The sequence below is a fragment of the Hyperoodon ampullatus genome (assembly GCF_949752795.1).
Source record: "Hyperoodon ampullatus genome assembly, chromosome: 2".
NCBI classification, from domain to species: Eukaryota; Metazoa; Chordata; class Mammalia; order Artiodactyla; family Ziphiidae; genus Hyperoodon; species Hyperoodon ampullatus.
The window spans coordinates 75,718,698-75,740,036 of record NC_136915.1 but is presented as its reverse complement, the minus strand read 5'-3'; the positions used below and the strand labels follow the sequence as shown (position 1 = coordinate 75,740,036).

Genomic DNA, 21,339 nt, shown 5'->3' with positions numbered 1-21,339 from the left:
AAAATGCATAACCTAAAAGTTGAGAACTATGTTTTATTCAAGGACATCGCTGCAGACTACAGCCCGGGAAGATAGCCTCTCAGATAGCTCTGAGGGACTGTTCCAAAGAGGGTTTTTGCTGAAACAAAAAAGACAAAGCAAAACAAAACAAAAAACCCATGTAATGAAACATCAAAAGATTACTGCTAATCATAAAAAAACAGATATCTCAAATTAATGATTTTAGTGCCTTTCTATGTATGGGAAAATGCAAGAGTCTGGGCTCATGGCAATTATTCCTTTGATATGCATCTTAACTATCCAGGACCAGTAATCTGTTTTTCTCCATCCTGAATTCCCCTCAGAGCACACCCTTGATGCCACTGCAGTGGCTGAAGGCTTGATGGCAGGCAACACTTGTTGTTTATTGGAGTGGCAGGCAGCACTCCTTGCCTACAACATCCATCTCCTGCAGGTGCTCAGACCTCCATGAGGAGCCTTATTAAGATAGCAAGGAAGTCTGGCTGTAGCATCACTTATAACATTAGCATGTACCTGAAGCCCTGCACTTTGGATCTTTTGTGTCTCAAGGCCTTACAAGGTTTAAGACACAAGTTTCTAAGGTAGGAGGTTCAGATCTTTAAGTAAGTCCTGTGGGGACTGCCTCACAAGGAGCGGGTGCTCAGAAGGGCTACAGGGCCCTATGTAGGTGTGACTGCTTCATGACCCCTGCTTGACTTTCTGGCTTTACCTCCCGGTACACATCCCCTAGTCCAGGCACACTGGTCTCCTTGGTACTTTACCGCATTCAATATCTTTTACCTCTTTTTTCATTTAATGTACTGTTTACCTCTTACTCCCCGACACCCCAGTGTAAAACTACCAATTTGGCTCAGAGTAGCTTTATAAAGATTTAAGACACTTATTTCCTTGTATGGAAAACAAACAGCTCAAAACTGAATATCTCCAGCCTTATACTATTTCCCCCTATATGTAGGACATAATGCTATTTAATGAGTTATAACTGCAGCTTAATTATATCACTGTAGATTTCTGGCTCATTTTCCCAATCCCAATGCTAGCAGAAAGGTTGGTGCCATAATCACAAATCCTATCCTAGCAACTTACAATCTAGGTGTGCATAGATTAGCTCTAGTGAAAAAGGATCCACTATCACAGTGGTCCCTAACCTTTTTGGCACCAGGGACCGGTGTCTTGGAAGACAGTTTTTCTACGAACCGGTGGCGTTGGGGATGGTTCGGGCGGTAGTGTGAGTGATGGGGAGTGGCAGATGAAGCTTTGCTCACTTGCTGCTCACCTCCTGCTGTGCAGCCTGATTCCTAACAGGTTGCAGACTGGGGGTTGGGGACCCCTGCACTATCACGTTATAGTGATTTTCACCTCACTGTTAATTTGACTGTGTCTCATACTGTTACCTGAAAACTGGGCCTCTTGGTGGATGTCACACCAAAAGACACAACCAAGCCAAAGGTCAGGAGAAGGAAGGATTTATTACTTGCAGCAAGTAAGGAGAACACCAGGGATCTTTCCCAAAGCAGTGTCTCCTCAAACAGCAAAATTGGGGAAGTTTTAAGCTAAGCGTACGTGTATAATCACGAAGGGGCTTGGGCGGTCAACAGAGTCCAAGTTTTAGTTGATTGAAGTCACGAGGGTCAGAAAAGGTCAACATCATCATCCCTTAGATTTCAGTTGACCTGGCAGTTAAGTGTTTTGGGCTAATCTTTACCATTGAAACAGAACTGGGAATCTTTACAATTGATGTATTATCTTTGCTGTCGTTACTTCTCTTGCCTGTTTCTGCATTCTATTGTTCCCTTAATATTATTAATTACTGAGACCTGTTCAAGGACCAGCATTAGATCACAAAAAGGCTTAGGCCAAAAATGGCTTCTCTTATGTCAAGAAAGCCATGCCTGTTCTCTTTCTCCAGGGACCTCCCCTACCCTATCTGCCTACAATACTGTTCTAAGTGCAGGGGTTAGAGCAGTGGACTTGATAAATTCCTTACCCTGTGGAACTTACATTCTAATGGAGGAGATGGATTTTAAACAAGTTTAGCCAAAATCAGTTGATTTCCAACAGTGATGAGTGCTATGAAAAAAAGAATTAAGTGGCATAAAATATTAACAGTGGACTCAGGATGGTCAGAAAAGACCTCTCTGGGGACTTGAAGTCTGGGGAAGAATATTTCAGGCTGAAGGAGTGGCAACAGCGAAGGCCCTAGAGGCTAGAAAACATTTAGTATGTTTAAGGCAAGTGTGCAAAGGAGTAAGGGAAGGGCCAGGGATAGGGCTATAGGTCTCTCAGGGCTTAACAGGCCCTGGAAAAGAGCTTTGAAGTTTATTCTGAGAGACAGGAAGCCATGGGAGTGCTTTCAGTAAGAGAAAATTGCTATAAAAGTGACCAAGCTGTATTCTTACAAAGATAAAGATTTTAAAAATACATTATTTTTAGACAAAGTTTTGCTGGTTACCCTGGAACAATTTTATCCCATTTCCTATATTATAGTAAAGCAGAACTCTGACTTTATAGGAAATAGTTCAAAGATAAATAAAATTTATATTCACATTAAATGTAAAAGTCAGTTCCTAAACATAGTTCTTTAAAGGAGGAAAGAACCTGAGAATTTATTTAAGGTTAAATTAAGCCTTTAATTTTGCAGATAAGAAAGCAGCAGCTCATAAAGTCTATGACTTGCTCAAGGTCACAGAAATGAAACTTGAACCCAGAACTCTAATTAATTCAAGAGTGCTCTTTGACCTCTGTGGTCCTGGTGCACAGTAGCATGTTAATTACTCTGCATATTAGCATGCAAGTCTCCACATGGACAGGAGGTGGGAACTTGCCGTTTCCAAGGCAGGGAGGGAGGGGAATCATGGCTTCACTTCCACCTGGCTGAGTGTTCCCCTTTTTCTGTTCCTATTTTTGGTTGAAGTACTTGCAGCTACGCAACATCTCAGTTGGGAATCACGCTTACGAGAACAAGGGCACGGAGCAGTCAGCCATGGCAATCTGTCAGCACTTCTACAAGCAAGGAAACATCTGTCCTGGAAATGATACCTTTGACATTGATCCAGAAATTGAAACTGGTGATGTTCTTCTATAAGCTAGAACTTCCATTTTTAACTCCTTGATTTATACTTATTTATAAATCAATTTATACTTATTTATACTAATTTCATCTCTGAAAACATTGATTTGGCCTGTGCTATTAGGTCATAGTAAGAACTTTATCAGAATTGTGTCAGGTACTTCACTATAACTCATGATTCTTAAAACAAACAAACAAAAAACCCCACAAAAACCAACGAGGCAAGTTTATTATTATCCTCATTTTACAGAAGACTGAAGTGTGGCTCAGAAGGTTAAGTGATCTGCTCATGATGGAGCTAGTAATAGGCAGTGCTGAAATTTGACCCAGGCCATGCCCTTAGCCACTTTATTCCATAGCCTCTCTGCTGGATAAGCCAGTTAAATAGACAGATATTGTCCTTATAAAACAGTATGCTTGCAAATTCTTGATGTATATAAAACTCTCTCTGCTCAACAGCACTTCACTATTCAATGTCTTTGGGGTAGGCTGGGCCTGGCGGGGGCGGGCAGGGAATGAAAACCAGAACTTAGAATAGCACAGCTTATTTTTATTAGCAAAGTTCTACTTGCAGTTTGTATCTAAAACATTAGCTTAGGTCATCGAGTCAAAAAGTAAGTACTTCTAACAATAGCCACTGGGGCTTTGTCTTTAAGAATAGTAAAGGATTATAGTGCTGACTAGTGGAAACCTTCTAGTATGCTATCTTCCTTTTTTAAAACAGTGTTTATTGAGGAAAAATTGTCAACACATAATATTTTTAAAAAAAGATCCTTTAAACGTAGAAAATTTTATCTTAGATGCTACAGATGCTTCAAACCTATGCTTAGGATACAAAAAGGAAGAAGGACCTCAAAGTTTAGGCTTAAAAAGACAGAAAGGATGATGGCGTTCTATAGAAGACTAGTGAGATAGAGTTCAGATCTTTCTCTACCCCCATCCACTCCAGAAATGTATAGTCACATATTAAAAACAAATAAATCGCTGTAACCACGTGGTATGGATGTTTAGCTTTAAAAATCTTAATTTACAAAAATACCAGAATCTCAATATCTAGTTTTAAACATATGATCCTTTCAAGATGCAGTTTTCTATATTTATTTTAGGCACTATATTATGGTTTGTTCCTTTCTATGGCAGAATGTTTCTTTGTGGTGCCAGATGAACCTTTTCACATTGGAACACTAGAAGAAAAAATCAACTTAATGCTGGACTTTCACAGGTGAGGGAACAGATGGGAGTGTAACTCATGTTTGTGTGTATATGTTTTCACTGCACTAAAGTCTCGTGTCTTCTAGACTCATAACAGTGGAGCTGCAGTTTAAATTGAAGGCCATTAATCTGCAGACTATTCGTCATCACGAGCTCCCGGATTGTTACGACTTTACTCTGACTGTAAGTGTGGGCTAGGCTGAATTTGATTCCTATCTGGAGAAAAATAGTTTTATCTAGTTACAGGTTTATTTACTTGTATTAAGGGGTGATGAAATGTATAGGATGTTCCCATCCCACTTGGATGTGCACAGGGGAAGCATTGGTTCAGCTAGCTCTATTTTGTTATGAAGTAGTCCCTTCTTATCTGCGGTTTTGCTTTCTGAGGTAAGTTACCCTAGGTCAACCTCGGTCTGAAAATATTAAGTGGAAAATGCCAGAAATAAATTTTAAATTGCATGCCATTCTGAGTAGCATAATGAAAAATTTCTGACCCTCCCCAGATATGAATCATCCTTTGGTCCAGTGTATCCCACCCGTTAGTCACTTAGTAGCCGTCTCAGTTATCAGATCAGTTGTCCCAGTATCACAGTGCTTGTGTTCAAGTAACCCTTATTTTACTCAATAATGGCCCCAAAGGGCAAAAGTAGTGATGCTGGTAATTCTGATATGCTAAAAGATTCCTTTAAGTGAAAAAGTGAAAGTTCCCAACTTAATAAAGAAAGAAAAAAAATGTATGCTAAAGTTGCTAAATCTACAGGAAGAAGAAATCTTCTATCCATGACATTGTGAAGACGGAAAAAGAAATCCATGCTAGTTTTGCTGTTGCACCCCAAACTACAAAAATTATGTCTGGAGTGTGTGATAAGTGTGTGGTTAAGATGGAAAAAAGCATTTAATTTGTACAAGATATTTTAAGAGAGAGACCACATTCACATAACTTTTATTATAGTATATGTTATAATTGTTCTATTTTATTATTAGTTATTGTTGTTACTCTCTTACTGTGCCTAGTTTATAAATTAAACTTTATCATAGGTATGTATGTATAGGAAAAAAACATTGTATATAAGGTTTGGTATTATCTGCAGTTTCAGGCATCCACTAGGGGTCTTGGAATATATCCCCTATGGATATGGGGTGGCTACTGTACTAACTTGTTTACTTGTTAATTATCTGTCTTCTGTACCTCAGTGTAAGTTCTCCGAGGGCAGGGACCTTGTCTTGTTCACTGCTGTGTCTTTAGTACCAAGATCAGTGCCTGGCACAGAGTAGGTGTTCAAATACAAAAGGAACAGAAGTTTGTAGGCTCTGTATGGTCAGCTCTCAGCAGTCGGTGGCAGTCTGCTTAAGGGCATTGCCAAGGGTTCTTGATACAGAGTTTCCTCACTGTGGATGTTTGTAGCCTTTGGGTTTTGCTCACAGTGCCTCCCTTGTGCTGCCTCTAATGCTCTGGTTAGCTTCCTTGCCTTCAGCCTACCCTATCGCATCTATGTTCTCTGTCTTCCAGTTGCAAATGGAGCTTTTGATGCTTTCTAGGCAGCACAAGATGCCCCTCATGTGAGTTCATCACTTCACGAGGATCTGAGTCAGTAGTAACACAATGCTGTATTGGCATATGCAGGACAGCATTTGATAACAGCTGGCCTTCATGTGGTCCAAATTTCTATTACTTCAGCAGTAGTTTGTATCAAAAGTTATGTCCACGATACTCAACTAATTGGCTGTAAGAAATCAAGTTTTCAGAAATTGAGGTTAAAAATATTTTCAGAATATAGGATAATGTAATAATTATGCATATTACTTAATAAGAAAAATCACTAATTCTATAAGACTGTTTTTATTTGGGCTACAGATTTTGATCTTAATATTAACCAGCAAGTTATGAATTTTCAAAATTACTTGATTTTTAAAAAATTGAGCTATTATACACAGTCTTCTCTCTTCTCTCTCTGTATCTCTGTCTGTCTGTCTGCCTCTCTCTTTCTCTCTGTCTCTCATGGAAAATGATACTTTTCAGAAGTCTTACAATCCTTAAAGCCTTTGGTCAACTGACAGCTCCTTCATGGACCCTTTTGTGATTCCTCAGTTAGCAATACATTCTGTGTTCTGAACTCCCAGATTTTGTTTTCATTTTTGTATTTTGTATGTCTTACCACCTTCTCCTTTGTTTTAGGATTTTGTAGATCTTTATCATCAACTCTACTAGACTGAAAGCTCCCTGAAGGCAGGAACCATTTTATCTTTTCATCCCTCAGAGAACATAGTAGGTGACTAAAATATTTGTTGATTGAGTAAACAAAACATTAGATCCTTTGTCATGACTCACTACATCAGTAAAAGCAACTTGGCCTTTAGCCACATGCAAATGTCATATTTTTGCCATTCTTGTAGAATTATCCCAAGCTATATCTGTGCAGTGTGGATTTAGCAGTGCATCTCACAGAACTGTGGTGGAACTTATATCCTATCAGGTAGTTTGATAATAAAAGCCATTAGTGAACTGGGGCAGCATGCCTGATATAAAATGCAAGGTCTTTGTTTTTGTTTTGTTTTTTTGCGGTACGCGGGCCTCTCACTGTTGTGGCCTCTCCCGTTGCGGAGCACAGGCTCCAGACGCGCAGGCTCAGTAACCATGGCTCACGGGCCCAGCTGCTCCACGGCATGTGGGATCTTCCTGGACCGGGGCACGAACCCGTGTCCCCTGCATCGGCAGGCGGACTCTCAACCACTGCGCCACCAGGGAAGCCCTGCAAGGTCTTTGGAGTGAGACAAGCCTAGATTTTAATGTCAGCTCACCAGTAAGTAGCTATGTAACTTTAGGCAAATTACTTAATTGGTTTGAGCCTCAGTTTTCTCATTTGTAAAACAGAATTAATGCCCACCTACCTGACAAAATTTTTGTCGAGATAGAAGATAACATATATGAAGGACCTACCAAAGTATGGTATGTGGTAGATATTTGATTCATTCAACAGCTATTTATTAAGCCTATCTTGTGTGTGCCCAGTTGGATTTATAATGTAAAAGTAGTGCATTAGCATTCATTCATAGTAGTTTGATAAATTCTTTCATCCTGTATTTCGAAGCTCTTTATTAGGTGTATAAACATCTAGGATTCTTGTATTCACTTGAGCTGACTCTTTTATCATTATGAAATGGCACTCATTAACCCTAGTCATATTCTTTGCTCAAAAATTTACTTTGTCTGATGTTAATATAGCCATTCCAGCTTTCTTTTGATTAGTGTTAGTATGGCATATCTTTTTCCACCCTTTTAAACTTATTTGTGTCATATTTAAAGTGGGTTTCTTGTTAGGCAGCATACAGTTGAGTCTTGCTTTTTTTATCCAACCTAAAAATCTCTACTTTTTAATTAAGGTGCTTATTACATCATTTAAATTTCATGTGATTGTTAATATGATTTCTCTCTTTTTCTGCCTTCTTTTGGATTGAGTATTTTTTCAGATTCCATTCTATCTCATATGTTATCTTATTAACTATAACTCTTTGTTTTATTATTTTAGGGCTTCTAGTACACATACGTAACTTATTACAGCCTACCTTCAAGTGATGGTATACCACTACATGTATAGCATAAAAACCTGACAGTATATTTCCATTTCTCCCATCTTGGCCTTTGCGTTATTGTTGTCATACAATTTACTTCCAGATATAAACTGGAATAATACATTGTTATTATTTTCATTTTAAACAGTCAGTATCTTTTAAAGCAACTTAAATAATTAAAAGTCTTTATATTTGCCCATGTAGTTATCATTTCCATGCTTCATTCCTTTGTGTAGCTCCAGGTTTCCATCTGGTATCATTTTCCTTCTGCATGAAGGGCTTCCTTTAACATTTCTTATAATGCAGACCTGCTGGTAATAAGTTCTTTCAGCTTCTGTATGTCTGAAAAAAATATTTCACCTTCGTTTTTTAAGGATAATCTCACTAGGTATAGAACTCTAGTTTGACTGTTTTTTCCCCAGTACTTTAAAGATGTTGCTCTTTTACAAACTAAAAATACAAACAATACAAAGTGCTGTCGCTGCTAAGAAATCTGCTGTCTTCTTCATCTTTGTTCCTCTGTATGGGATGTATTTTCCCCCCTCTGGCTGCTTTAAAATTTTTCTCTTCATCTCTGATTTTAACAATTTGATTCTGATATGCCTTGATGTAGTTTTCTTTGTGTTTCTTGTATTTGGGCTTCATTGAGTATCTTGGATCTATGGGTTTATAGTTTTCATTATATTTGACATTTACTCAGTGTTATTTCTTCAAATATTTTTCTGTCTCTTTCCCCCCACTCTTCAGAGATTCCAATAGTATGTATATTTGGGCACTTGAAGTTGTCCCACAGCTCTCTTTCTTTTTTTTTTTTTCAGTCATTTTTTCTCTTTCTTTCATTTTGAATAGTTTTATTTCTGTGTTTTCAAATTCACCAATCTTTTTTTTCTGTACTATCTAATCTGTTGTTAATTACACCCAGTATTTTTTCTTCTTCATTTAAAGAATTCAGCTTCTTCTAAACCTTACTTAGATGTGATTGACATTAAGCCAAAATTTATTTAATGAGCACCTACTATTTGTAAGACCCTGAGGCTTTTTGTATGGGAAAAATTTTTCCTTGGCAAGGATTTCTGACTCATTCAAATAATACTGAGCATCTTTCTTATGTGAGGCTGTGGGCTGGTTCCCTCAGCAGCTATGGAGATGGGCAGACACTAGCAATGTCCTTGGTTGCTTGTCAAGGGAAGAAACTTACAGTCCAACATGAGGAGAAACAGAGTAACTAAACTTATTAAGTTGATTTGAAATCTTATATCTGAAGTGGTATCTGATTACCCCACACGAAGATTTTCAATAAAACTCATTTAAATGACAGACTTTAAAAGAACTTTTCTTTTTCTTTAGGACTTGAGAGAAGAGGCACCAAAAACAAAAACAAAACCCCCAAACCAGACTAATTTCCTTAGCTTGCCTTCTTGGTGTATGCAAGGGGAAAGTGGAAGGAGCTAGAAGGGGAAGACAATGGAAGAACTATGAAAGGTGTTCCGGCATGGCTTTGTCCTCTTTGGTGCCTCATGTCCCAAAATGGTTATCACTGAAGCCAGACATGCTGTTGGTTTCCTGTGACCACACCTTTTGTAATACATGTGGTTCTATAGTGATGAAGAAATCTGGTCCTAGAAGGAAAATCAAAAAAGCTCCATTTGAAATGTTTCAAGACAGAAATAATGAGCATCTGTGTTAGTAAGAATTACAACAACATTAAAAATCTATCCCTAGCTGAGGCCCTGCTGGAAGGCAGAGGAAAACATACTAGTACTCGCTCTTGCTCATTGTAAGAGGGCATCTAGAGGTGCTTAGAATGGGAAGGAGGGGGGAAATTCTTTTGTTTTATAAGTGGTTCAGGGCTTGAATACTGTCCTGGAAGCAGGATTATAGAGACTAAATGTTCTCTATGGAAGATCTAGTTCAACTTTCTCAGCTCACAGAGAAATAAAAAGAACTTCCCAAGGTTGAACAGAGTTAGCAACAGGTCAAAGATGAGAGTCTGGGTCTCCTGTAACTTTGGAAGACTTTTTTCCTAATTAATGCATAGAGGCATCTTGGCTTTAAAAACTATAGGTATGTTTTTTACCCTTTTCCTGTTCTTCACAGATAACATTTGACAACAAAGCCCACAGTGGAAGAATTAAGATAAGTTTAGATAATGACATTTCCATCAGAGAATGTAAAGACTGGCATGTATCTGGATCAAGTAAGTGATGAATTTTAATAGTTTTAAAGATGGTTATTAAATAATATTAAATGGTTATTAAATTACTTGTCCCAAGGATGTGTGGAACATTAAATGAAAGAATTGGACCATACCCAAGTCCCTAATTCTCTGCAAGTAGATCAATTCATTGTAGTTGTCTGATGTTCCAAGTAATTCCCAAGTTATTAGTAATCAAATGGCTTTTCCTGCCTTCTCCATGTGCCCTCACTGGCCCACTCCTTACCAAAAAGAAAAAAATGCTTATAATCCCCCCAGCAAAAAGAAAATCACATATACTCAAACCAATGTTTATCAAGTGCTTATTGCATAAGTATAATACTTCCACCTACATCTTCCTCACTTCAGTTTTTTTTTTTTTTTTTTTTTTGCGGTACATGGGCTTCTCACTGTTGTGGCCTCTCCCGTTGCGGAGCACAGGCTCCGGACGCGCAGGCTCAGTGGCCATGGCCCACGGGCCCAGCTGCTCCACAGCGTGTGGGATCTTCCCGGACCGGGGCACGAACCCATGTCCCCTGCATCGGCAGGCAGACTCTTAACCACTGTGCCACCAGGGAAGCCCTAAATCTTTTTTTTTTTTTTTTTGTGTGTGTGTGTGTGTGTGGTATGTGGGCCTCTCACTGCTGTGGCCTCTCCCATTGTGGAGCACAGGCTCCAGACGCTCAGGCCCAGCGGCCATGGCTCACGGGCCCAGCCGCTCTGCGGCATGTGGGATCCTCCCAGACTGGGGCACGAACCCGCGTCCCCTGCATTGGCAGGCGGACTCTCAACCACTGCGCCACCAGGGAAGCCCCTCACTTCAGTATTTTAAAATATCTTTGAGATAGGTAACATCCCTATTTTTACAGATGAAGAAATTAAGGCTCACTGAATTTTGGTGTGTATGGGGTCATACAGCCAGGGAGAAGTCAGGTAGGATTTGACCCTGAAGTATCCCACACCTTATAATTATCTTCTATCTAGGTCAAAAAAGTAGACGAAATAAGGAAAGGGTGCATTCCTAGAAATATGGACACAAACTCAGGTATAAACTGAGAATCACTGAGAATTTTGGAGCTGAACTGAATAAAACTGACTGGGAAGAATTGATCTAATTTCCTAGACCCTTGTATTGATATGTAGTGGTGTGTTGTGCTAGACTTTAATGATTAGGTCAGAGGGTCTCGGATTCTAGTGAGCAGAAGCATCATTCCAAGTACCTGCTAAGATGCAGTTTCTCCAGCCTCATACAAGACAGTCTGTAGGTCTGGGGGTGAGACCCAGGAATGTGCAGGGAATCCTTATTCAGACCATACTTGTATAATAATTGCTTTAGGGTTTCCTACTAATGGATTCACGAAGTTCAGATGTAGTAATGAGATAGTATGAGTAAATAAAATAAAATAAAATTCCTTCATTCTAGTATTCTTTTCAGTAATAGGTAACTTCAAATATATAAAGATCTTGAATCACAAACTTTTATTTCAATCACAAAGTTGTTTATTTGAAACACAAGCCTGTTTTGTCATCTGTAAACATTGTAATACTTCTCCACAAACTTGAGAATAGGGAAAATGAGAGCATATGAAGGTGCCTGGACCACAGGCTTTCTCTCAAATGTTTGTTTCTTGAATTTTAAGTTTCTCTGAAGTAGATTTAGTCCTTCATGTAACAATTAGATGCCTCTTGACAAAATTACGGGATGCTTCATTTCAGAATAGTCTTGAGTTCTTTCTATCAGCACAGAGCAGTACAACTTGTTAAGTAAAGACACGCTTAAAGACACGCTCTGTAAGAGAGCATGTGACGGCCAGCCCTCTGCCCACCTCTCTTCACCTGGCTCTGCTCATGCTGGGAGGACTGATTCGCAGAATCTCTGCATGCGTGACTCTGCCTTGTCACTCAGGTCTCAGCTAAAACCCACTGCCTCTTTGGTGAGGCCTTCCTTCATTGTGTGGTATAAGTCAACCTTTCTTTTCCCCATTCCCCCACCCCAAGCTCCCTCAGCAGTGGTGGTCAAAATTTAGTGTTACCTAGAGAGCTTAGGAAAACACAGTTTCTGATTCACTGGGTCTAGGGTAAGGCAGGAGAATGTGCATTCCTAACAAGTTCCCAAGGGATGCTAAGAGCCACTAACACAGAGTGATGGATGCTGGAGACAGACTGCAAAGGTTTGAATCCTGACTTTGCCACTTACTGGCCGTGGAAGCTTGGGCAAGTTCTGTGACCTCTCTGTGCTTCAGTTCTCATCTGCAAAGTGGGATAATCACACCTACCTCGTGGATGTTGCTGTGAGATGCAAGTGAGTTAAAACCTATAAAATTCTTAGAACTATGCCCTGCAGGAAATGCACTCAATACATGTTAGCTATTTGGATTTACTTTCTTCATATCACTTACTCCTATCAGAAAATAATTTGTTCATTTAATTGTTCACTTTTTTCTCTTATATCGCTGGAGTAGAATAGAAATTCCACAAAGTCAGGGGCTTTGTCTGTCTTGTTCACCCATTATACTCTCAGCATGTAGAAACACACCTGATGCTTAATAAGTATTTTATACCTAGATAAGTATATTTAAATAGGATATGCAGGAACCCTAATGGTATTAAGAACAAAAGACTACAAGCTGATAAATAAAGATCTTTGATGGATGGTTGTGATGATTTTTATTTATTTTATTTTATTTTATTTTTATTAGTTTCTGCTTTATAACAAAGTGAATCAGTCATACATATACATCTGTTCCCACATCCCTTCCCTCTTGCGTCTCCCTCCCTCCCACCCTCCCCATCCCACCCCTCCAGGCGGTCACAAAGCACTGAGCTGATCTCCCTGTGCTATGCGGCTGCTTCCCACTATCTATCTACCTTACGTTTGGTACTGTATATATGTCCATGCCTCTCTTTCGCTTTGTCACAGCTTACCCTTCCCCCTCCCCATATCCTCAAGTCCATTCTCAAGTAGGTCTGTGTCTTTATTCCTGTTTTACCCCTAGGTTCTTCATGACATTTTTTTTTCTTAAATTCCATATATATGTGTTAGCATATGGTATTTGTCTTTCTCTTTCTGACTTACTTCACTCTGTATGACAGACTCTAGGTCTATCCACCTCATTACAAATAGCTCAGTTTCGTTTCTTTTTATGGCTGAGTAATATTCCATTGTATATATGTGCCACATCTTCTTTATCCATTCATCCGATGATGGACACTTAGGTTGTTTCCAGGTTGTGATGATTTTTAAAAGAAGGACTTTTAGTCTCCTTTAAATACTCATGGAAGAATCTGTATCAGAGTCTTTTCTCTTTGTTGTCTTTGTGCAAAAAATGCTTGAATTATTTAAATTATTCTAAACATGAGTGTGAAGGATCTGTATAAAACTTGAAAATGCTTCTGAAGGATGCAAAAAGAAGACTTGAATCAGTTAAAAGGCACACTATGTTTTTGGACAAGTGATTCAACATGATGAATATGTCAAGTCTTCCTAAATTAATCTATAAATTCAACATGATTCCCCCCCAAAATTACCTGTAGGATTTTTATTGGAATTTGACAATTTAGTCCTGAAGAATATATGGAAATATAACAAGCAAGACTAGCCAGCAGAAATTCTAGGAAAGAGTAATGAGAGGTATTTTTCTTAGGCATTACAATCAATACACGAAAACGTCAGAAGAGTAAGGTATGGTACGTGAATACAAACGGCCATTTGGTACATGGTAAAGACGGCATTTCAAATCATTTGCTCTTTTAATTGGCAAAAACTAAAGAATATGGGGAAGATGTGGAGGTATGTGTAGGTATGTAAACTGGCATGATCTTTTTGGAGAGCAATTTCTTAGATCTTTTTTTAGAAAGATGCATATGCCTTACCCCAATAATTCCATCTTTGGATATTCATCCACCTAAAAGATCACTTGCACCTGTGCACAAAGAGGACCTGGAGAATGGTTTGTAGTAGGGAAAACCAGATTCCAATCCAAGTGTCTTTACAAACATAGTATTGTACATCTATACGGAAGTATGCAATTCAGCAGTTAAAATAAATGAGGGTAAAAATGAAAAGAAAAAAAAGAAGTATATGTCACCATATTAATGTTTCACTGCATAAGCAGGTAATCCACTTTCCTTCCAGTTCAGAAGAACACTCATTACATGATGATCTTTGATGCCTTCGTTATTCTGACATGCCTGGCTTCGTTAATCCTGTGTGCTCGATCTGTGGTGAAAGGACTTCAGCTTCAGCAGGTAGGGATCACTGCTTTCTAGGAATGTGATGGACATTTTGATTGATAGAGAAATTCACCATGCTTCTCTTCTTTTCCCGAAAGGAATTTGTCAATTTTTTCCTTCTCCATTATAAGAAGGAAGTTTCTGTTTCTGATCGAATGGAATTTGTCAATGGATGGTATATTATGATTATTATTAGTGACATATTAACCATTACTGGATCAATTCTGAAAATGGAAATCCAAGCTAAGGTAAATTTTTTTCCTATTTATGTCATTGTTAGTATCAGATTTGCATTAACGGTCATTTATTTTGTCGAAAACGTTAAGAATTCGCAGAGTAAATTATTTCTTTCAAACATTGTATTGAGTAAACCTGAAATAACAGTAATCTGTAAAAATCTAGTCTAGAAATCTTCTAGGCTGAGTTTTCCAAAGTGTGATTCACAGTCCTCTGTATCAGGATCATTTGGGTAGTTGGTAAATACCCCACGTTAGACCTACTGAATGTGAACTCTGGGGGTGGGGCCTGTGAATTCTTACAGACACCAGAAGTCATACACACTACAAGGTAACTAAAGTAAAAGGTGTTTTTTGTTGTTCTTACAAGAAATACCAGAACCTTCAACAAAAAGAGTCGGCTGGGGGCAGGTGGAGGGAAGTGAGGCCAAACTACTATTGTGTGAGTCCTTGCAGTTTTTCCCTTTGTCCATTCAAATTGAGAATATTCCCATTTTCCTATTTTTCCTATTTATGTACTACAAGGTTTCCCATTTTAAGTTAGGACTAATCCAGCCTGGATATCTACCCTCCCCCAAAACAAAAATCAAAAACAAAACAAAACAAAACGAATACTGTTCAAACTAATCTTGTTCAAATTTATATTTTTCTAGCCTGACTACAACTAAATATGAGTATGATCCACATGGGGAGCCTCTTATGGTTCAGATTCCTGGGCAGAGACCCCAAATGCAATGGCTCGGTTAAGACAGGAGTTTATCTCTCCTTCATGTAATAGTCAGGGTGGATTTTACGTGCTGGCAAGTTGCTCAGCTCCCCACCATTCAGGAATCCAAGTTTGTCCCATCTTTTTCTCTGCCAACCATTAAGGGCTCACCCAGACTGCATGATTGATGCTGGGTTGCCTCACAAACAGATTGCAACCCATGGAAGGGAAAACCTGGTATGGTAGTAGGTCTCTCACAGTCTTATAACCTTGGCTCAGAATGGCAGCCTTCATTTCTGTTCAGTCCTACTGGAAAGAATTTAGTCACATCTAACTGCAAGGGAGCTGGGGGAGATAGCCCAGGCATGTACCTCAGAAAGAGAGAATGGGTTTAGGAGGCCCTGGAGCAGCTGTCACTATATGTCAATGTAGTATATATCATTAGAATAGATGTTTAACTGTAGGGACCAAAAAAAGAGGAGTAGGGGGAGATTTGCAGCAAATCTTTATTTTTACCAACCTCAACTACCATTAATTTCAATGAGCCCTTAATGGTGTCCAACAATCTTTCTACATTTTTCTAAGCTATTCATTCCCCTGTCTTCTAGCTGATCATTTCATATTTCTTCTCTTTTGAAACTTGTAATACTCCCTGCCCCATCCTCACTCTCAGCTGATGACCTCACTTCCTATTTCACAAAATAATGGAAACAAAATAGGAATTCCACAAATTCCCACTTCACTTATATACCTGCCAACATCAGTGCCCATATGCTTTGCTTTTTCTCTGCTACTGTAGATATATTATTTAGGTTACCATCCAAGGCCAGCTTCTCCACCTCCTGCCTTTCAGATGCCGTCCCTGCTTGCTTACTCCAGGGCATGGGTCCAGCTATTCTTCCTCCTTTTCTCATTCACCCTCAATCTCTCATTCTCTACCATGACATTTCCATCAGCATGTTTTTTTTTTCTCCTTTCTAAAAAGGCAAAATCTCAACCTATTATCCCTCCAGCTACTTCCCCATTTCTCTGCTCCCCTTTATATAGCAAAAGACCTCAAAAGAGTATTTAATCCTGTTTCTGACTCTGCGATTCCCACTCCCTCTTGTATCTGTTCCAGTCAGGCTGCCCTGCCACTCCAGGGCAACGTTCCAATGATCTCTCATGTCGCTACATTCAATAATCAATCACTTATCCTCATTTTGACCTATCAGCAGCTTTTAGCACTGCAAGCACGCCCTCTTTGTTGATGAACTTTTTCACTGGCTGTCACTTACCTGGTTTTCCTCCTAAATCACTGGCTTGTCTTCTGACTTTCCATTGCTGGTTCCTTCTCATCTCACCAACCTATGAAAGTGACAGTATTTCAAGGCACGGTGCTTGGACACCTTCTCTTTCTGCCGCTGTCTTGGTGATCTCATCCTGTTCCATTGTGTTAAATAGTGTCTATTTTCCAGTGATTTTCAAATCTCTATCTCCAGCTTGGAATTATTCCCTGAACTCCAGTCTCAAATATCCAACTGTCTATTCCACATCTTCACTTGGATGTCTACCTGGCCTCACAAATTTAACATACCTGAAACAGGACTCCTGAATTCTCCACCTCCACAGTCCAAACCTGCTTCTCCATGGCCTTTCTAAGTTCAGTTAATGGCAACTCTTTACAAAAGCCATAGATTCATCCTCAACTCCTCTCTTTCACTAATCCCCTCTCCTCCATATCTCATCCAAGAGGAAATCCTATTTGTCTACCTTAAAAAAATCACCTCATCACCTTCACTGTTGCCAGCCTGGTCCAAGGCACTGTCAGCTCTCATCTTCATTATTGCAGTAACCGTCTCACTCTTCCAACAATCTGCTCCCAACATATCACTCCTGTTCAGAGCCTCAATCTCCCCAGTCTATTCAGAATAAAAGGTAAAATTTTTAAATTACACTCGTGAGGCGCTAAACTACTTGCCCCCTCACCTCTGTGACTGCACACTTTCCCCCATAGCTCACTCCAGCCAGACTCACTCTTGCGAGGCACCCTCCTGCTTTGGGGCCTCTGCACTTACAGGTCCCTGTGCTTGGAAAGCTCTTCCACAAGATTTTTGCTTGGCTTGCTCCCTCACTCCCTTCATGTCTTTACTCAAAGGCCACCTGTTCAGTGATCAGTCCACGCTATTTGAAATGCAACACACAGCCTTCCCTTATCCCCTCCCCTGAATTTTCTCCTCAGCACTTACCATCAGCTAATGTACTAAGGGTTTTGCTTATTTATTTCTATCATCTCTCTCTCCACACTAGAATATAAGCTTCATGAGGGCAGGGAATTTTGTTTGTTCACTGCTTTGTCCTTAGCATCTAGAACAGTGCCAACTCATTGCTACTCAACAAATAATTTTTGCCCCAAATGAATTTCTGCTACATAACTGATTATTTTTTCCACTCTGTTTTAGAGTCTGACAAGTTATGATGTCTGTAGCATACTTCTTGGTACCTCTACCATGCTTGTGTGGCTAGGAGTCATCCGATACCTTGGTTTCTTTCAGAAATACAATGTAAGGAATTCCATGGTTCTCCAAGCTGCTGGTATTTCTCTTTCAAAGTTATTGCACTGCTTTGTCTAAAGGGCAAAGGGATTCTAATGACCTCTCTTACTTTCCCAGCTCCTTATTCTCACCCTTCAGGCAGCGCTGCCCAATGTCATCAGGTTCTGCTGCTGTGCAGCTATGATTTATTTAGGCTATTGCTTCTGTGGATGGATTGTGCTGGGGCCTTACCATGATAAGGTACTGATAAACAATTTTTTTCCTGTTGTTATTAAGGTCTCAGAGTAGTGGCAATGGCTTGTTATCCTTTTAAAATAAGCTCCTTTTACTTTGTGACTCAGCCTTAAAATGTTGTAGGTAATGTATCTATTGCCAAATTTATAAATTGGTAAGGTAAGACCACCTTGAGAGGATAACTGATTCACTTGACTGCCTCAACTCCTTTTGTGGAATATATCAGATAATTAAGTCTTTCTTACTGTCAGCGAAGTCAAGCTTGCCAATTTGATTCATCGATATATACTAGAGTGGGCTATTTAGTTAAGTCTTATTGAAATTTGACTTTATTTTAAAAAGTAGTATAGGGAGAAACTTGTAGAAATATTGAATATTTTGTTTACCAGAGTTATGGTCTTGACTGTAATGCCATCATCTTAAATGGCATGAACTTTAAAATGAGAATCATGAATATGCATGGTTGGGACCTGTGTTTCTCACAGAAGCATTTCAAGGATCTCTTTCTACCAAGGTAAATGGGAGGGTAAAGCTTGACTCAGAAAAGCACTGAAGGCTCAGACCAGGTCTCCTATCTTCAGTTCAGGCTGCTCCTATTAAGAGGAGCATCTGAAGGAGCTGCTTGTTCCAAGAAAAACAGTAGGCGTGTACATGTTATGTACATCACAAGACAAATGCCTGGAGGAATGACTCCGTTTTCCTGGGTGTCTCCAATGTGTACGTGTTATTAAACTTTGGTGTGATTTTCTCTTGTTAAAAAAAATGCTTGTGGTTACCCCAGGTTATTTGTTTGAAGGGGTAACTTGGGATATCTAGTCCCACTATTTTTTATATGGTGTCATGATCAAAGTCTCCAGTGGGAAGGAACACGAAGTAAAGTGAACTTTTCTTTTTTGTTTTTCCAGTTCCGTTCTCTGAACATGGTCTCTGAGTGCCTTTTCTCGCTGATAAATGGAGATGATATGTTTGCCACATTTGCAAAAATGCAGCAAAAGAGTTACTTGGTCTGGCTCTTTAGCAGGATTTACCTCTACTCATTCATCAGCCTCTTTATATACATGATTTTAAGTCTTTTTATTGCACTGATCACTGATACGTATGAAACAATTAAGGTACGTTCATCAAGAACAAGGAGGAGCAGCATTTTCCTAAAACTTGCAGAGTGGCAATAAAATACAGTACCTGGGGCTTCCCTGGTGGCGCAGCGGTTGAGAGTCCGCCTGCCGATGGAGGGGACACGGGTTCGTGCCCCGGTCCGGGAAGATCCCACATGCCGCGGAGCGGCTGGGCCCGTGAGCCATGGCCGCTGGGCCTGTGCGTCCGGAGCCTGTGCTATCCGCAGCGGGAGAGGCCACAACAGAGAGAGGCCCGCGTACCGCAAAAAAACACACACACAACAAAAACCAGTACCTGAGGGGGAGGGGATCAATGGAATGGTAATTTCTTCAGGGTAGAGAAGAAGGATCTCAATTTTAGATACTAAAAACAGAAATGAAAGAGAAATAGAATTTCTAGAATGTTGAAAGTTTTGTCTCTGAGTATTGTGCTTTTTCAGACAGGATCTCAAATTGTTTATTAGAATTATAAGGATCAGTAGATACTGAGTGAGTGAAACAGACAGTCAAAATTTTGTGGGAGCTTTTTTTTTTTTTTTTGTGGTACGTGGGCCTCGCACTGCTGTGGCCTCTCCCATTGCAGAGCACAGGCTCCAGACGCGCAGGCTCACCGGCCATGGCTCACGGGCCCAGCCGCTCCATGGCACGTGGGATCTTCCCGGACCGGGGCACGAACCCGTGTCCCCTGCATCGGCAGGCAGACTTTCAACCACTGCACCACCAGGGAAGCCCTGTGGGAGTTTTTCAAATCCACTTTTCATAAAGAAAAATTGACCTCTTCATTTGGAATGAACCCCTGCGGGGTTCAAACCAGAGGCCTGTTCTCCAGAACAGTCAAGGGATTAATATGTCAAGTACAAGCCATGTGTGTGCTACACAGTCAGGAACATGATTTGAAAAGCTGTTATCATTCATATTGTCACTCCACATTGAATATTTAAAAATCAGTTTGAGCCCTTTGAAATATGGAAAGGCAGAATAAATATCCATATGTATTTAAATTTCTAATAACTTTATACTGTTAGGTATACTATTGGCATAGACACTTCCACTTGGGGACTTTTATTTCTGAGCATGAGAGGGGTAATGAAACATGATGCCATGCGAATGGATAAGGAGAAAGGCCATCAGGAGTTGATGGATTATGAATTGATAATTACAAATACCTTGCTCACGAAGCCAGGGTTCTGACTTCATTCTTACCGAATCAGACGTCAGGAACCAACTGTCCTCAATACTTGCTTGGCAGACTTGCTTAGAGTCACCAAGGAGACTGGGAAAGAATGTAGTTGTACCCGTCCAAATCCCTTCCCATGGTACTCTAAAAATTTACTACCTTCAACTCTGCATGCAGAGAGCTATATATATATATATATTATTCGAGGGTGACATCTGAGGTCTCAAAGAATAACATGAGTTGACAGCTCTGGATGACACAAGCCTAAAACTTGTAGTTTAGATGTTAACCTGCTTCCATGGTCTCAGGGCACTTGTCAAATGGGTGAGTCCTTTCTGATCCTTGCTGGTCGGGGCCCATTCTAGAGATCTTAGACCCCCAAACTGATATAAATATTAGGCCTTTAAATAAATCTGTCTGTCTGGAAGAGAGACTCCAAAAGGGTGTGCAGCTGGATTTTACCTGGAAGGAGCTCTCAGATTCAGATTCAACATGCCCATTTTGGGTTGAATCAGACCCACAAAAGAGAGCCCAGGAGGGCACTGCAGAATCCTAGACCCACTTTTCCTTAGCCAAACCTAAGACTGGCTCTAGAGGCTACATGCCCATGAAAATACTTGGAAGCAAGTAAACTATCCCTTTAGAAAAATCCCCACCTCTGTAGCCAAATGATCCACTTTGAATTTGAAATAAAGCTGTTTTCAAGGGACTTATTAATGAAAACTTTTTTTTTTATTCTTCTGTATAGCATTACCAACAAGATGGCTTCCCTGAGACTGAACTTCGTGTATTTATATCAGAGTGCAAAGATCTGCCCAATTCTGGAAAGTACAGATTAGAAGAAGACCGTGCAGTATCTATATTCTGCTGTTGTAAAAAGTAGCTATTAGGCTAATCTATGCCCTGGAGGGAACTATAATGTGCAGCTGAGTTGGGAGACAAAATGGATGTTTTAAGATCAGATGTAGTATGTTTGAAGACTATTATTTTGAGCAAATTGATGGCTGTAATTCATCAAGAACTGTGTTTATATTTTA

The 21,339-nt window shown here is 39.8% G+C and overlaps 1 protein-coding gene across 2 annotated transcripts in view; it reads left to right on the top strand.

Moving 5' to 3' along the window:
* Window positions 1-21,185, top strand: part of MCOLN3 (mucolipin TRP cation channel 3) — a gene marked incomplete at both ends in the record, with an annotated part of 33,093 nt that extends 11,908 nt beyond the window's left edge. For both annotated transcript variants that reach the window (XM_079697291.1, XM_079697292.1), the window contains 10 exons: window positions 2,936-3,089; window positions 4,232-4,313; window positions 4,390-4,486; window positions 9,971-10,070; window positions 14,203-14,315; window positions 14,399-14,548; window positions 17,684-17,785; window positions 17,894-18,016; window positions 18,916-19,122; window positions 21,051-21,185. In XM_079697291.1, the coding sequence (XP_079553417.1) occupies window positions 2,936-3,089; window positions 4,232-4,313; window positions 4,390-4,486; window positions 9,971-10,070; window positions 14,203-14,315; window positions 14,399-14,548; window positions 17,684-17,785; window positions 17,894-18,016; window positions 18,916-19,122; window positions 21,051-21,185 (1,263 nt within the window). The remainder of the gene's footprint in view (window positions 1-2,935; window positions 3,090-4,231; window positions 4,314-4,389; window positions 4,487-9,970; window positions 10,071-14,202; window positions 14,316-14,398; window positions 14,549-17,683; window positions 17,786-17,893; window positions 18,017-18,915; window positions 19,123-21,050) is intronic.
* Between the last annotated feature and the right edge of the window lie 154 nt (window positions 21,186-21,339).